Source organism: Delphinapterus leucas, chromosome 3 (assembly GCF_059928025.1).
Source record: "Delphinapterus leucas isolate spDelLeu-1000000601 "Yukka" chromosome 3, BTC_Dleu_Yukka2, whole genome shotgun sequence".
NCBI lineage: Eukaryota > Metazoa > Chordata > Mammalia > Artiodactyla > Monodontidae > Delphinapterus > Delphinapterus leucas.
The window spans coordinates 123,934,628-123,952,711 of NC_143131.1; the positions used below are offsets into that span (position 1 = coordinate 123,934,628).

An 18,084-nucleotide genomic window follows, 5' to 3' on the forward strand; every position below is an offset into this window, starting at 1 on the left:
TAATTAAGTACCTCCGGGGGCATCTCATAGCCTGCTGGGAATCGTAGTTCCCAGACCCCTAGACCCCACGTCCTGCAGGCATCTATTGACTACATTTCCCAGAGGACAACAGGCTACGGAAGTGTACCCGATAAGCCACTCAGAGGGGACCCGGTAGTGACGTCACGAGCATGTTGAACTACAAAGCCCATGATGCAGTTCGGCGTCGCAGACTGCCGCGAGTGCGCCCTGACTGACGTGGGGATAGCCCACGTTCAACCTTTTCACCATATGGAGCTGGTTTGGGTGTCTTGTCAGGATGCCAGGATGCAAGGTGTATTCGTCCTCAGTGACTGAGGTGCTAATTATGCGTTGCCGTTGTGCACGGATATTTATCACTGTCGGTGGCATTCAAAAGTTCAGAATTTAGACATTTTGTAGCCACTTATTAACAATCTCCATTTTATTAAAGGAGAGGCTGGAAGCCTTCCACCTGGTCCCAGTGCCAAGCTCAGACTGTTTCATCCGTGTCACCAACCAAGACTGAGCTGTCTGAAGTACTAGTCACTAGCCACATTGTGGCTATTTAAATTAATTAAAATTAAGTAAAGTTTAAATTTTATTTCTTCAATCGCACTAGCCACTTTTCATGTGCTGGAAAGTCCACGTGCCTAGTTGTTACTATGTCTCTGGACAGTGCGGATATAGAACATTTCCATCATCAAACAAAGATGTATTGAAAAGTGCTGATCCAAGACTTTCACTTTCTGGTGGTCAGATTAGTTACTCTCACATGCATTCCTTTATTAATTCAATAAATAATCATTAAGGATCTACAAAGCACTTGGAGGGGTGGAGGTGTGCCCAGCCCAGAAGTGTGTCTTCCTAATGGAATAGAGGGAAAAGAAATTTTAATAAAAATTTTAACAAAAATAAATTTTGAATTATATATGTGTAATATATATTGTATTTACATTTTTCAACAGTTTTGAAATATAAATTTAATGATGGCCTAACACAATGCCTGGCACGTGGTATGGGCTCAATAAAAATTTGTTGAATGAAAGGAAGTTAAGAATGAACCTTAGGTTATAGAGAACCTACCAGCGGCTCTCCTGCCTCCAGGCTCTTACACGTACAAATACTCCGCATCATTTTCCACACTCTCTACCTTTAGCTACTAACCATTTAGACATCACTTCCTGACAGCCCAAGTCTGGGTTGAATGTCTGTTCCTAAATATTCTCTGAAGCACCCCCTTCCCGCCCTCCCTTGGGAAATTTATCTCACTGAATTTTAATTGCCTGTTGATTTATCACTAGAGTTAAGCTCTATGATAGCAGAGGCTGCCTAGCACAGTGTCTGGCACATAGTAGGCGCCTTATAAGTATTTATTGAATGAATGAAAGAATCCTCATCATCCACAGCTCTTATAACTAGGCTTAGGCTTTCCTGTTCCAATTCTGCCCTAACCAGTACTATTTGTCATCTTTGACTCATCAGCTTCCAATCCACGTTGGTTATTGAAATTATTCATACAACCAATATCTATTAAATACCTCCTATGAACATGACATAGAGGTAAGGTATAGTAGGGAACAAGACAGACACTGCCCCTGCCCTCATGGAACTTACAGTCTAAAGTGCATGAGCCATTAAAGAAGAAAATAAAGAAGTGATGATGTGATGACAAATTATGAAAATTATGAAAAACCTACCTCCATGCCTCCAACTGCATTTTTTTAAATTTTCCTATTTAAGTGACAAATATATTTTTCAAGGGTCACTTGGTTTTCATTCATTCGACAAAAATTTAATTCACTTATACTATATACAAGGCACTATCCTAGATGCTGGAAATACAACTCTTGAACAAGACAAGTGCAGTCACCTCCTTCTAGTGGAAGAGGCAAACACTGAAGCTATGGGAGCGATGGGAGGCCATGGAAGGGTTTTAAGTAAGGAAGGGACATGGTCCCATTTGTGTTTCATAGAGATCTTTCCGAAGAACGGTTGAAAGGGAGCAAAACTGGAAGCAGAAGGCTGTTGCAGTTGTCCAGGTGAGAGGTGACAGTAGTTTAGACTTTAGTGGTGACAGTAAAGAGAAAGGTAAACAGAGTCAAGAGGTATTTAGAAAATGAAAGTTATTACAGCTTAGTAATATGGCTTTTTAATTGGGAATTATTGATTCTTTGCTATGCCATGTGGATTACCCCCTCTAGATAAATGAAATTAGAAAGGTAGCATAGTGGATATTAGCTCAGGCTCTGAATCAGACCAAGTTCATCATTTACTAGCTGAGTGACCTCAGGCAGCTAAATTAACCACTGTAAAATAAAGGTAATAATAGTAAGTACCTCATAGAGGATTAAAGAAATAATATGTATTTAGGTATAAACCCTGTATATATATGCCCAGCATACAGTAAGCACTTTAAAATGTCAGATATTTTTATTACTATTTTAGGAAAATTGATCTATAAACACTAATCTGAATCTGATTAAAATAGAAAAAGCTTACCTGCACCGCATAATAATCTCTTTCCTAGCCTAACTGAGCTAGTTATCACCATATAATTGTGTGGTATGCCTTCACCAACTATCAGACCATATTGTGCTCATTCTTTAAAATGCCACAACAGAACTCACTTCCGCCTTATTTTATTTTGTTTTTCTTCCAAACCCACCCCACCGGTCACTCTACTCAATTCAATTGAATCAGCATTTCTAAATTCAGATGCATAAAGCTATAACTAGCTTTGGCTTGTCTCTGAGTCTCTTTATATTTGTTTTTCATGCATATTTACCTAAACTCCCAACCTTTATATGACACAGTTCAAGGAAGGAATTGGGGGCATTTATTTTCATACTTGTTCCACAAACATGGCACTCAATAAATATAGTTGTCACTTCCCTATCCTATTAGACACCTTTTGTTTTTAAATGGGTTTTTTTCCCAACATTAGTGTTCTACCTTAACTTTTATGTTTCCTGAATGGTGAACAGTTTTGTCTTTTTTTATGACCTAGGCAATGAATATAAAGAGAAGGAGATCCTTCTAGGCTTTATGGACTTTAGCTGATCCCGGGGTTGCTCTATGTGCAGCCTCCGACAGTTACTGGGCAGCAGAGGAAGCGTGTGTGCAATGGCTGTGCTCACCGGCCTTGGAGTCAGATGCCGGGGTCTGACTTGAAGCTCTGTCCTGTGCTAGCTCTGCTCCTTCAACCTTGGGACTCTGGGTCCTCACATGTAAAATGTGTGTGATGATAGTACCTACTTCCTAGGCCTGCTGTGACAATACAATGAGCTATACCAAGGAAGGTGATTAGCCCAATGTGTGGTTCATGGGCTAAGTGCTCAAGAAAGATTAATCTAAAGAGAAAGAAAGAGAAGTGGTGAATACTGGAGGCTAGTTTGATCAGTGCTGTGGTCTGGTCTGAATGTTTGTGTCCTCACAAAATTCATATGTTGAAATCCTAATGCCCAAGGTGTTGGCGTTAAGATTTGCGAGGAGCTTAGGTCAGGAGGGTGGAGCCCTTTTGAATGGGTTTAATGTTCTTATATAGGAGAGCCCATAAGCTCCCCAACCCCTTGCACTTTGTGAGGATACAAAAAGGAGTGTTCGACCTGGAATGGGCCCCTCACCCAGCCATGCTTGGCACCCTGATCCTCAGACTTTTAGCCTCCAGAACTATGAGAAATAAATTTCTGCTGTTTATAAGCCACCCAATCTGTGGTATTTTGTTATAGCAGCCCAAACAGACTAAGACAGTCATTTAATTAATGGGAATTCTAAATCTGATTGACATGAACTAGGAACAAGTAGCCATATTAATTAGAGAGACTTTTATATTTAGACAAATGTAACCAAATTAGAGAAGTTGCACTTCTCAAGTACCAAATTTTTGAGAAACCCCTGTTGCCTAGATTTCTCCTAAAGTGGTGATATTTGTAATTCTTAGGAATTAGAAATCACTCACTCATACCATGCCACTCCAGACTCAGGATCCATATGCTTCAGCCTGCTCCTGTCAACGTTGAACAGAGCATTGCCAGCTGTGTCATAGGGTCATATGGGAAATGTGACACTTGAGTTCCTAAATAACCTGCCTATCTAAATTGTTACCAGCATTTCCATCACCATTGTGAAGTAGTGGCTTCTTAAGAAACACAAGCAGGGGCTTCTTAAGAAACACAAGGAGGGAAGGAGAGGATGGACAGATGGATGGAAAAGAAGAAAAGGAGGAGAAAAAAAGAAATAGGTAAAGACAACCAATCACATATCATTGAGTTTCCAATTTCAGTAGCTATATTTTTTAAATTTCTTTTGTGCATTTACGACATTTAGGATTCCTATTTTTACAATAACAATGAAATCAGACTGGTCTAAACTATGTCTTTTCCCATTGTCTTTTCCTACTAAGAGATTTTACCTTCAGCATCATCAAATTTCATTTCTCTACTAGATCATACCAATCTACATTCATACATATCTTCTAACCTAATGCAAGCAAGCAGACAAGCAAAAAAACCAGAATGAAATGCAAACAAATCCTCCCTATCCCACCACACCTTTTGGTACCTTCATTGTTCTACTCCCCTTTACAGTAAAACTCTTCAAGAGAAGTGTCATACTATCTCTGATTCCTCTCTTCTCTTTCTCTCCTGAACTCTGACCAATCATGTGTTCACCTCCTCCATTTCATGGAATTGTCCAGGTCATCAATGACCTTCATGCTGCCAAATCCAATGGTCAATTCCATGTCCTCATCTTACTTGATGCAAGAACTACATTTGACACAGTTGAAAACTCCGCCTTTCCTGAGGCACATTTCTTCTTTCTCTGTTCTCCTCCTGCCTCATTGGCCAAGTCTTCTCAGTTTACTGGATATTATTCCCCTTCCTTCTAAATAGGAGAATGCCCTAATGGCCTTTCTATCTAGATATACTCACTTCCTAGGTGATCTTATTTAGGCCCATGGTTTCAACACACTTTACATGCTGATGAATCCCCAGTTTTTAACACAAGGTCCAATCTCTCTCATGAACTCCAGACTCTCAGATCCACCTGTCTACTTGGCATCCTATTTGGAGTTTTATATTAATTATCTATCATGCCTAAGAAATTACCCAGAACTTAGTGGCTTAAAACAATAATAGCCATTAATTATCACTCACAATTTCTGTGGGTCAGGAGTTTGGAAGCAGCTTGTCTGGGTAGTCCTGGCTTGGGGCTTTCATGAAATTGCAGCGAAATGCTGGCCCGGGCTTCAGTCATCTGAAGGTTTTACTCAGGCTGGAAGATCTGCTTCAAACATGGCTCACTCACAAGGCTAGAAAGTTAGTCCTGTCTGTTGGTAAGATGCCTCACGTCCTCTCAATGTGGGACTCTGCGAAGGGTTGACTGAGTGCCTTTGGACATGATGACTGGCCTTCCCCAGAACAAGAGGTCCAAAATAGGAGCTGCAATGCTTTTTATCCGAGTCTTGGAAGTAAATGACTGTCATTTCTAGTGTGTTCTGTTGATCATACAGACAAGCCCTGATCCAATGTGGGAGCAAAGTATACCTGGGTGTGAAAACTACAAGGTAAGGATCATTGGGGGCCATCTTGGAGGCCGGCTACCACTGTGTCCAATGTCTAAGACAATATCTAATGTCTAATTCATGTCCCAAACTGAATTCGTGATCTACAAGCCATTCTCTAAATCTGCTCCTCCCTCATTTTCCCCATCTCAGGCCAAACACCTTGGTGTCATCCTTGATTCCTTTTTGTGTTTCATACCAACAATTAATCTGTCAGCAAAACTCATTGACTCTACTTTTAAAATATATCCAGAATCCAACTTCTTCTTACTATCTCTTTCAGTGCTGGTCTAGTCCAAACTACCATCATTTCTTGCTTGGATTATTGCTTCCTAACTGGTTTCCCTACCTCCACTTTTGTCCCCTCCAGTCTGATAACCATGAGGCAGCCATAGTTATCGTGTTTAAAAATAAAAAACTAAATCAGACAATTTTATTCCTCTGCTTAAAACCTTCAGTGTCCTCCAGTTTCACTCAGAATAAAAATTCAAAGTCCTTATCATGGCCAACAAAGTACACCATGATCTGGCTTCTTACTACTTCTCTAACCTCTTCTACCATCACTTTCCTCCTGGCTCACTCTGCTCCAGCCCTATTGCTTTCCTCCTTTCCTCAAACTTGCCAAATTAGTTCCTGCCTCAGCGTCTTTGCACATCCCTGAAAAGCTCTTCTTCCTGATATCCACATGACTAACACCCTCCAGACCACTGCTCAGTCCTTCCCCATCACTCTCTCTCCCATCACATTGCCTTAGTTTTCTTTATAGAATGTATCGCCCCCAACATATGATATAGTTCTTTATTTGTCATCACTCTCCTCCTGCTAAAATAGATCTCCAAGAGAATGCCTATTTTATTCGCTGCTGTATCCCCAGGGCCTATAAGAGCACTTTGCCTATGATTGGGTTGTAATCAATATTTCTTGAAAGAAAGAAAGGCTGAATGCAGGAATTGAAAGAGGCTAATCCATGCAGAATTCATTGGCCAGAGTGCCTGGCACACAAGGAGTATGAGTTATTATTATTTGATGTGTCCCAATCCCAAGGGGCTTATTCAATCCAAGGAAGAGAGGGCAGTTGTCTTCTAGTATCAGAGGAATAACCAGAGGGAAGTGGTGTCTGGTCGGTCTACTGTTGCTATTTCCTGCTTAAAAAAAAAAAAGTCCCTACTGCAGTGGAGCTTTGCACATTCCTCCTGTTTGCTTTTCTAATCTGTAAGGATGGCAGACTGAGGTCCCTATGAAGATCTTTGAGAATGGGGCATGGACTATTTCTGGTACACACACATCCAGAGATGCCACTTTCAACCTTTTCTCCCTGTTGACACTGTTCTCTATGTGTGAAGCAACTTTCTTTTAAATTGAGATAATTGTAGAATCATAAGCAGTTGTAAGAAATAATGCAGACAGAACTTTTGCACACTTTTCTTAATTTCCCCCAATGGCAACATTTGCAAAATTCTAGTTTTATGATTTTGCAAATCATAATCAGAATATTGACATTGACATGTTTTATGTGTATTCATTTGTGCATGTCTGTGTGTCTAATTCTATACAATGTTATCCTCTCTGTAGTTCCCATACGCACCCCCACATTCAAGATACAGAACAGTTCCAATTCAACAAGGATCCCTCATGCTGCCATTTAAAAAACACGCCCAGTTTCCCTCCACACCCCCATCTCTGTCTTCTGCTCCTAAAATTATGTCATTTTCAAAGTATTATATAAATGGAACCATACAATATGTAACCTTTGGGGACTGGCTTTTTTCCTCACTCAGCAAATTCATCCAAATTGTTGCGTGTATCAATAGTTCCTTCCTTGTTGGAGGGAAGCATGGAATCGCATTCCATGGTATGCTGTGTCACACAGTTTAACCATTCACCTGTTTAAGGTCATCTGAGCTGATTCTTGTTTGGGGCTATTATAAATAAAGCTGCTCTAAACATTTGTGTACAGGTTTTTGTGTGTGAACATATGCTTCCATTTCTCTGGGATAAATGCCCAGGAGTGTAATTGTTGGGTCATATGGTAGTTGCATGTTTAGTTTTTAGAGAAAATACCGAAGTGTTTTTCAGAGTAGCTACCATTTTACATTACACCAGTGAAGTGTGAGTGATCCAGTTTCTCTGCCTCCTTATCAGCATTCAGCACTGTCAGGTATTTTTGGGTTTTTTTCTTATGTTAGCCATTCTTTTTTTTTTTTTTTTTGGCTGTGTTGGGTCTTTGTTGCTGCGCGCGGGCTTTCTCTAGTTGTGGCGAGCAGGGGCTACTCTTCGTTGTGGTGAGCAGGCTTCTCATTGCAGTGGCTTCTCTTGTTGTGGAACACGGGCTCTAGGCGCGCGGGCTTCAGTAGTTGTGGCATGCGGGCTCAGTAGTTGCGGTGCACAGGCTCCAGGGCATGCAGGCTCAGTGTGGCTCGCGGGCTCTAGAGCACAGGCTCAGTAGTTGTGGCACACGGGCTTAGTTGCTCCATGGCATGTGGGATCTTCCCGGACCAGTGCCTCATTCATTCATGGACTTCAGATGAGTCAGTTCTGTGCATACAACAAATAAAGTACATGGAAAATTCTGGGCCATGGCTACTGACCAAATCTGAACCAACTGTTTAGCAAATGGAGTGAGTCGGGCATGGGAGTGGGATTGCCTGTATTGTATCCCACTTCCACTTCTGGAAAAGCAACTCTTCTATAGATGCCACTTTCTCAAGACACAGTTTGGAGTTCAACATCTACATTCAAAATACTAGTTTATACCCATCTATCTATTTTATTCTATTCAGTTTATAAAAGTAGTAACATCACATTTGAAAAATAGGGGGAAAGGAATAAATTATCCAGGGTCTCCAAACCAAATATTGCTACTGTAATCATGTCTGTTCTACTCTCTGTGTTTGGTTAAATAATGCCCTTGATGTCTAGGAAGTTGGTATCTCAACACCCTCACCTCTGAAATAAGGCTTGAAAAATTTGTTCTATAAATACATTTGAAAAGTACTTTGAAATTCTTGCAGAGGAGTGATTTACTGTGATAAAGGCAATTCCTATTCCATATCAATCATGCTATCAAGTTCTTGCCTAGCCCTAGGCCTAATCAAATCACTTTTACATTTCTCTTTCTAAAATTTCTGTCATTTGGGGGTAACACTTCATCTCTGTAGTGGAAAGAAGTAAAGGGAAAATGTGGATAAGCATAAAGCAAGAAGGGGAGGTGAGAGGGAAGAAGAGGCAACAGTTGAATGTGGGAACGCTCTGGGCTTGCTGTTGGAGGATGTGGATGTTACTTCTGCTCCATTGACAGATGTGCAATTCTGCGTAAATCACTCAGTCTCTCTGGGTTTTTTTTTCTCATACGCAAAGTTGGGGAGGAGGTGTCAGTGAAGGAGTTTCACTAGATGATTTTTAAGTGCACTTCGCTTTTATCACTCTACGGTAAGGGGTCCACAAACTGCGGCCTGCAAGCCAAACCGCATTGGCATCTGTTTCTGGACACCTGCGAGGTAACAATAACTTTTACACTTTTAAATAGTTGAAAAAAAAATCAAGGGAACGATATATTGTGAAAATTCTCTAAAATTGAAATTTTCATATGAGTTTTATTGGAACACTGCCATAATCGTTTGTTTACATATTACCTATGGCCTATTTCATGCCAAGAGGGCAGAGATGAGTAGTTGCCAGAGACCTCATGGCCCACAAAACCAAAAATATTTGCTGTCTAGCCCTTTACAGAAAAAGTTTGCCTACACCTGCTCCATATATATATAGCATGCCTGCTTATTTTGGGTTGACCCGTCTCTTTTATATGAGGTGTGTGCTCATCAGGTAATTTTCATAGTGTTATGATTATAATGCATTATCCCATATACTGTTCAGCTTTCTAAGAGGAGGGACTCTGTTTTGCTCACCATTGGAATCCTAGCGCCTTACACAGTGCTGGTATATAGCAGGTGCTCAGTATTTGTTGTTAAGTAAACATTCTAACACCAGTGCCAAGCCAGTCATTTCAAAACTCCAAAAGGGATTTTTCATCTAGTACAGACTAAACTGTCTATTTCAGTGATTTCAATTTTTTAAAAATTATTTTTAAAAACTTTTTTTCTGACGAAAATCCTCCCTGCACTAAACTCCCACCGAATTTTAGATAGGCAATGAAGAGAGAATTTTTGTAAAAATTGGAATCCTTTTTCTTCCTAAATAAAAAATATATTTAAAATACTGGTAAAATTGAAATGGCCTCAGCTTTTTACAACCGTTGCGCCACGTTTTAAAAATGACGATTATTGGAGTCCAAGGCATGGTTGCCATAGCATTTTGCATAATTTAAGCACAGCAGCAAAAGATACCGGTATGTGTGCCGAGCAAAATGAGTGTACGAGGAAAAAAAGTAAAATTTTGCGTTCTGTACGATATGTCGAACGTGAACGTATTTCACGTTGTGTTGCAGATTTACTACAGCTGAGTCATTTCGGGACACGAGTGTGTGCTTCCAGGAAAAAACGAGAGGAAGGAGCCAGTCTGAGGGTCTCGCCGGGTTCCCCCACGCACTTCCAGCAGCAGACAGCGGTATTCCGCGGCGGTCGGCGGCGTGGTCAAAAAAAAAAAAAAAAAAAAGGCGCCGCGGCCCCTTTAAGAGCCACAGCACCTTCTCCAAGATACCATCTTGCACCAGGAGTTCACTTAAGCTCTCTACCTACCTTGCTAAATCCCTCCTCCTTCACTGGGTACGACAGGCGGGCGGGGCGAACGAGCCTTTTCATTGGCTTTGCGCGCACGGCCCCTCTGTCTCCTATTGGTTCCCGCGCCCGCCACTCGACGCTGTCTCCCGCCCTTTCGTGCCGTCGTGCTACGTTGAGTGAGGGCTCTTGGGTTAGTTCCTGTTAGGCCCCGGCCGGGGGAGTAGGTTGAAGTCTCCTAAGATGCCCGGTGGGCTGGGGCACTGAGAGCTGTGAAGAAGGCGTCAGGAGGCGGCGAGGGGCGACCCGCGGCAGGCCCGAACAGGAGCGGCGGCGGAGCCCGCCTTCCCTGCACCATGCTCATAGAGGATGTGGATGCCCTCAAGTCCTGGCTGGCCAAGTTATTGGAGCCGATGTGAGTGAGGCAGGCTGGGCCGGGGCTGGCGAACGTGGGCGTTGGGGGCCCGTGGGGGTGTGGGGGGAGGGGAAACGGCGTGGGGGAGGGCGGAGCGGAGGGGCCGCGGTCGGGAGGTCCCGGCGACGTCTTCTCTGTAGTACTATCACCATTGTGAGGGTGGGGGGGAGGGAGAGCAAGGGGCGTAGAGGCGGTGTGGCTGGGGGGGCCGGGGGGGGAGAGGAGTGCGGGGAGGACTGCGAGGGTTTTTTAAATGTAAATATTGGGGTGCTCAAAGGGGCTGAAGGAAGTGAGGGAATTTAAAACATTGCTCTTTGAGAACTGAGGGAGAAAGCGGGGCTGTCGAGGGATTTTAAAATTTGAATATCGGGATCTTGAAGGGAGTATCAGGATATCAAGGGCTTTACAAATAATATTATTACGGGACTAAAAGATCTAGAAGCAGAGTATCGAGGACCTTTTGAAAACATGAGGGGAGAAAGGGAGAGTAGGGACATTGAGAGATGTATAGCAAGTACTGAGTTCTAAAGGTTCAAGAGTATTGAATTAAAATAGAGTAGTTGAAAGGGATTTGTGGGCATCGAAATGTTTTAGGAATTATTGGGAACCTGATAAGCCTATTGAGGGATGTTATTATTGAGGAGTTGATAGTGCCAGGAGAGCTGATGATTTTTAAATACCATTAGGGGTTGGGAAAATTGAGATTTTTGTAAGTTTGATTGGGGGTTGAAAGGACTACCCTGGTATCTAATATTATTGGAGGACGAGCTGAGAGGGGTATACCGGCAGCTTCTAGGGATTTTTGGATACAGGTATCGGAGTGATAAAAGGGGGGGTAGTAGGAAGAATGAGTTTTCTAAGTCCTGAGAGGGCAACTGAAGATATTGAGGTGTGGGATTATCGGTGCGGGGCTTGTTTTTTAAAAAATATTTTGGGTAGTGTTGTGGAAATATTGCTGGGACCCTTGAAAGGAATAGCGGCAGTATCAATTTTTGGTTGGTTTTGTAATCATTTTCAAGGGGCAAGGTTGTGAAGTTCTTATTTGGGACACTGGGGCACAGGTAGTCTCTGAAGCATATCTCCATGAGCAAAGACGGAAAGCTGGAGGGAGGGTTGGAGAGAGGTGCTATCTCACTCTCTCGGGAAGGAAGGCATGGGAAGGGATCATTTGCTGCCCCCTTGTCACTTCTCCTTCTTACTTATCCTCCTAGTGGAGGGGAGGGCTTTCTGGCTGAAAGAAAAGGGGTAGATGAAGAGAAGGGTAGGCTTTGATTCATTAGATCATATCACTGTAGTGGAAAAATTGAGTTTTTGCAGAGGCAGAAAGAAGGGGTAGTTGGGGAGGTGTGGAGGTATGGTGAAGTTGGGGCTGTTGGGAGACAGCTGCTTCCCTGTTGGTATATTTCCTTGTCCTCCTGAGAAACCCTGTTAACTAACTTGTTGTTTTGCCGTTTTGGTTTCTTGGGTTGGGATGGTAACACTTAGGAAGACTCATCTGTAGTCCAGTGTGTCAGCCTTGTGAAGGAAGTAGAATGGGAAAGGGAGACAGCATTAGAAGCATTTTGATGTCTGAAATGATATTTATTTGCTTTCTGAGGACGAGGAGTGTGTGAGTAGAGCACAGGTATGAATAAATGTACACTAAGAGCCTCTGAGTTTTACATTAGTGATGGTCTGATTAAAGTGAAAGGGGCTTCTGGACACCCTTGAAAGTTTTATAGAAGAATATGGGCCTCTTGAGTGTTCATCATACTTTCCCTACACACAGTAACAGGCTTGGAGCACAAAGATGGAAATGAAGGTGGGAAATCATGAAGTAGATTTAGTGAAATTGACCATATATGGAAGAGGCTAGAAATAGAAAAAGGTCTATTGGAATATTCTTTACCTTTGTGTTTTTAGTTTTTTGGTAGAGATCCTTTTGAAAGTATTAAATGTGTACTTTATGTTTTGGGTAGAAGGTAACAAGTTTTAACATTATAGTTAATTGCTGTCTTTTTTTAAAGTTCCCTGAAATGTTTTGGTCTGGGTAATGTTTTTTGGTTTCTTTCTTAATATCAGAATTTAGTTTGGGTGGGAACTTAAACCTCCTAAGGGTGTTTTCACTAGGGTTTTTTTTGACTATTTACACTGATTTTTTCATAGATATTCTGTAATTTTCATGGGTAAAAATTATCTTTCGAAATGATTATTTCTGTTTAGTTTCCCCATTTGTTTTGAGTTATATGTTCAACTTAAAGCTCACATCATGCATCTTTTCTTTTAATAAAAATTTTGTTACTTTTTTAGGGTTAAAGATCTAAAGTCACTGCTTAGACTTTAATAATACAAATGATTTTCCTAGAACTACAAAATTAAAATACTTATTTTTAACTCATATAAGTAATGATTTTGGATGAAGGTGTTAATAAGAAATAGTAAATGCAAATGCCGAGGTCACGTATATTTTCATTCTTAGTATGTTGTCATGGGAGATTATTTTTCGTTTAGACATCCTAAAATGTAATAAATGATATGCTAAAGTGGGTTGTATTTGTAAATTTACTTTTTGCATATTCCAGATTCAAGAAAATTTTCATAGGAGATTGGCATGTTGCTACAACATAGCATTTCAGAGCAGTTGTTAGGCTTTCATATAATGTAGTTGCAGTGGATATGTTGGAATCATACTGTAGCTGTGTACATCATTTCCTATTGCACTTTCTTATTTAGCTTAATTTGAAGTTAACTCAATTTAGGGAGTTCCCTGGCGGTCCAGTGGTTAGGATTCTGAGCTTTCGCTGTCATGGGCCCGGCTTCAATCCCTGGTCTGGGAACTAAGATCCTGCAAGCCACACGGGTGGCCAAAAAAGAAAAAAAAAGTTAACTAAATTTATAAAAGTTTTTGATTTTTAGGGATTTTTAAGCATGGTCCACCTCATCATAGTGAAACGAAGGCACGTAACAGGATATTACTAAGCCAGTCCAGTTTGTATGTGATTATTCCCTGTAGACAAATAAGAAATCTCATGCTGTTAGAGCTTATCTGTTTCGTTCCACTCCTTTTGTAGGTGTGGGACATATCTATTACTTTACTAGAGGAAAATCAGAAGGAGGAAGGCTAGAAGAAATGACTCCTTAACTGGCTATGAGAAACCCAGTACCATTTTTGTTGGCAGTGTAGTAAAGGGGAGAGAAACCATCTTAGTCAAGGAGTTTGTCTCTTCCTCCCACTGCATGAACAGACTGAACTCACAGATCTTCTTTGGGGTCTTCATCTTTCTTCACTTTCAAAACCTCCTAGGTATCCTAGTTATAGAGACTGTGTAGGGATTATGCTTAAGTAGGACATGTTGGGTTTCTTTATATTAGAAATAATTGCTCATTTTAAGTATTTGGACTCCTTAAAGGTAAGGGTCTAAGTAAACCTCGGGGATAAATCATCACTAGAGAAATTTCTACAAGTTTAGGAAATGTTCAGGCAAGCAGTTTTCAACAACAAACATGCGTTTCTACCTAAAATGCTGTCTTTAATGAGGAATGTTTTAAGTTATTTATATTACATATGTTAAATACGTACAAATACATCTAATTTACTGCTGCTTGTTAGGCTTATTGTAAAAATTTGTCTTGTGATGGTCATTTTGTAATGTATAGAAATATTGAATCACTATGTTGTGCACCAGGAACTAACATAAGTGTTGTAGGTCAATTTTACTTCAAAAACAAACAGACAAACTCATACAAAAAGAGATCAGATTTGTGGTTACCAGAGGTGGGGGGTGGCAGGAGGGGAATTTAAGATAGTCAAAAGGCACAAACTTCCAGGTATAAGATGTATAAGTACTAGGGAAGTGAAGCATGACTAATATAATTAATACTGCTGCGTTACATATGAAAGTTGAGAGTAAATCCTGACTTCTCATCACAAGGAAAAAATGTATTTTTTCTTTTATTTTGTGTCTATATGAGATGATGGATGTTCACTAAATTTATTGTGGTAATCATTTCATGTATGTAAATCAAATCATTAATGCTGTACACTTCAGATGTATATAGTTCTGTATGTCAATTATCTCAATAAAACTGGAAGAAAAAAAAGCTATGAATAACAAAAAATTGTCCTGATAATATGTTTTAAAAAGAGTGATGGGGTTTGTAATATTTTTGGACAGTTGTATCCATCTATTTATCTATCATCTATCTATTTTAGTAGAGCATCATTATGTGACTTAGGGCATTTAGCTTCTAGTTCTATATGTGATTCACTGTTTGACTTTGGAGAGATTGTCTAACCTTCCTGTATTAAACAGAGTTAATATGAGTATTATGATGCAGGCTATAAAAAGTGCTTTGTGTACCTCAGAATCATTAAATATAAATGAAATTTTATGGTTTTTGAAATGTGAAGATATGTTGAACTCTTTTTGCAAAAATATTTTACTTACTAATGTTAAGCGCTGCTGCCTCTTACAAAGTAATCAGTCTAGTGCATGACAGGGTTAGATTCTCCTTACAGGCTCTATAGGTAGGGACAAGAATTGCTAGTGAAAGGACTTGGTGTGTAGTTTCTGTGAGTTCAGGTCTTTGTAAAAAAAATGCACCAGGAGATTGTTTCATTTCTGAGTATGATGGAAAAGGCAGCAATAAGGTTCATTTAGGTCATTTTATGACTCCGTGGTCAGCGGGTGTATACTTGGGTTGAACTCTAAAGTTTACATGCTGCTTATAGGTTTGCAGTCCTTATCAAGTTAACTCTGACTAGTAATCTCTGCAGTTGCTCAGATGGGAAGAAAAATCACCATGTAGCAGCTGTTAGATCACATCTCCCTGATAAATAAACTACAAGGGTAAAATGAGTATTTTGTAAATATGTTCTTAAGATCAAAAAGTAGTGATAATTTTCTGAAATATATGTAGTGGCTTTATAGAATTGGTGTGCCTCTATAGTCTTGTGGGACTTGTTTAAGGAGGCCGTTCACTATTTCACAGAAAGAGACTTATTTTGACCGGAAGACTTCTTGGCAAGTTATAGTATACTAAGCTAGGAAGGTGTTTGTTCTTATGTCCTTTGGTCCGCCTCCTAAATATTTCTGACTTCATTCTCCCTGGCCCAATTGTTGTAGGCTAGAAGCCATATATTGCTTTTATAGCCTTATGTTTCCTACCACTGTCTTGCCTCATCCTCTCACAGTGTTGTTACTTCATTATTAATCTCTTTTTTTAAAGCATTTGATATTTTGTACTATGATTATTTGTTTTCATTTCCATCTTTTAGCCTTGTGACTGCAGGGCAAGGTCTGTCTTGCTCAAAGTAATTCCATTACCCAGCAAGATGCTGGGCATTTTGTTAAGACTCAGTAAATGTTTAAATGAATCAATGTCCTCATATGTATATTTAGGTTGGTCACAATTAGAAAAGTAAGATTTTGTTTTAGTAGTCTAATTTTCTGGGTGTGCTTAGCTGAGTGCTACTGCACTAGGAGCCATAGTCCAAGTATCACAATGAGATACAACTGAGAGTCATATATTTTCCCCTCCAGATAAATCTAGGGATATTTTCTTTTACATCATATTCATTTATGAAAGCCCCTAATTAATGAAGGGGAGTATGAAAGCTTTCATTTGAAAAGAAGTAGAAGTACCAATATTTGTGTTTCTTAATATGAGTTAACAGGTTCTTAGAAATTAATAGTTATTTATTCACTTATACTCTGATAAAATCAACTCAGATTTTACTTATTTTTCCAGTACTTTCTTATCAAAGGAATATTCTGAACATAGATCTCCGTGTCAGACTTCCTGTTTTTTTACTTTTTTATAAGTAGAAATAAAAGCATTGTGTTACAGAAAATGTAGAAGGGACAGAAGAGGATAAAATTATTTGTATATATTTATTTCTAGTTTCTCTTCTGTGTATGAACTTTCATGTAGCTGTAATTAGACTCAAATGTGAAATTTTTTTTTTTTTTTTTTTTTTTTTGCAGTACGCGGGCCTCTCACTGTTGTGGCCTCTCCCGTTGCGGAGCACAGGCTCCGGACGCGCGGGCTCAGCGGCCATGGCTCACGGGCCCAGCCGCTCCGCGGCACGCGGGATCCCTCCAGACCGGGGCACGAACCCGCGTTCTCTGCATTGACAGGCGGACTCTCAACCACTGCGCCACCAGGGAAGCCCTAAAATTTTTTTATTTTTGGCTGCATCAGGTCTTTGCTGTGGCACGTGGGCTCTTCGTTGTGGCACGCGGGCTTGTCTCTGGTTGTGGTGCGCAGGCTCCAGGGCACATGGGCTCTCTAGTTGAGGTGCACAAGCTCAGTAGTTGTGGTGCGCGGGCTTAGTTGCCCTGCGGCATGTGGGATCTTAGTTCCCTGACCAGGGATTGAACTCGCATCCCCTGCATTGGGAGGCGGATTCTTTACCACTGCACCACCAGGGAAGTCCCTCAAATGTAAAATTTTTTATCTTGATTTCTCCAGTTGACGTTAACATTTTAATATTTGTGTATTGTTTCTATAACCACTTTGGATGCCTAATGTTTCATAAACATTCAACAATAAGAGTGGTTACTTTGACTTTACTTTTTCTGTTAAAAATAATGCTGTTTTTATATAATACATGTATATGTATTTAGTGTCTCTTAGGTACCCATAATATTTTCTACGTTTGGCTTTATTTCCTGAGGTTTGTTTCCCGTAAGTACAACTATTAGTCAAAAGAGTATGGGAATTTTTTTTAAATTAATTAATTTATTTCTTTATTTTTGGCTGCGTTGGGTCTTCGTTGCTGCGCGTGGGCTTTCTCTGGTTGCAGCGAGCGGGCACTTCTCTTGTTGCGGAGCACAGGCTCTAGGTGTGCAGGCTTCAGTAGTTGTGGCACGCGGGCTTAGTTGCTCCGCGGCATGTGGCATCTTCCCAGACCAGAGTTCGAACCCATGTTCTCTGCATTGGCAGGTGGGTTCTTAACCACTGCACCACCAGGGAAGTCCTAAGTATGAACATTTTTAATGGCTTTTGATACACGTTAGGATCAGGAGGTTTTTTTCCTGTGGCCCAATAGCGTAGTCATTAGTTGTCTCACCTCTGAAACAAAAATCACACTGAGGTAGAACGTAAAACAGCACACATTCAGGAACATGTAGTAGATTTTTCTGAAAATGGATGAGGTTTAGGTAGCCTTGGCTTTTTCCTAAAGTAGTTAGTGGTGTTTCTTGGCTTGGGGCTTAAGGTAAGGGAGAACCTTTACTCTTTGTCCTTGGGGTTGGGTATGTGTCTAAATCTGTAAAGCTGAGGTGCTAGCTCAGTAGATGTGTCAGTACCTGCAATGGAGATTTCATTTAGAAGGAAAAAGACAAATTTGAGGTTTTTACAGATAAGACATTTTTAGGACAATATTTCTGTTCACTTCCCCTAATAAAAATTAATTCTAGTCAATTTTTATTTTTTAAACTAAAAGATAG

General features: G+C 40.5%; 1 protein-coding gene across 6 annotated transcripts in view; it reads left to right on the top strand.

Annotated features, from left to right (window-relative positions):
- The first annotated feature begins 10,398 nt into the window (after positions 1 to 10,398).
- The window catches only part of RBM27 (RNA binding motif protein 27), a 69,745-nt gene continuing 62,059 nt past the window's right edge, over positions 10,399 to 18,084 (top strand). For 4 of the 6 annotated variants that reach the window (XM_022590014.3, XM_022590016.3, XM_022590015.3 and 1 more), the window contains exon 1: positions 10,400 to 10,651. In XM_022590014.3, the coding sequence (XP_022445722.1) occupies positions 10,593 to 10,651 (59 nt within the window). In that variant the 5' untranslated portion in view covers positions 10,400 to 10,592. Of the gene's footprint in view, positions 10,652 to 18,084 lie in introns of all 6 variants that reach the window. The other 2 variants (XM_022590017.3, XM_022590019.3) reach the window with 2 other exon arrangements.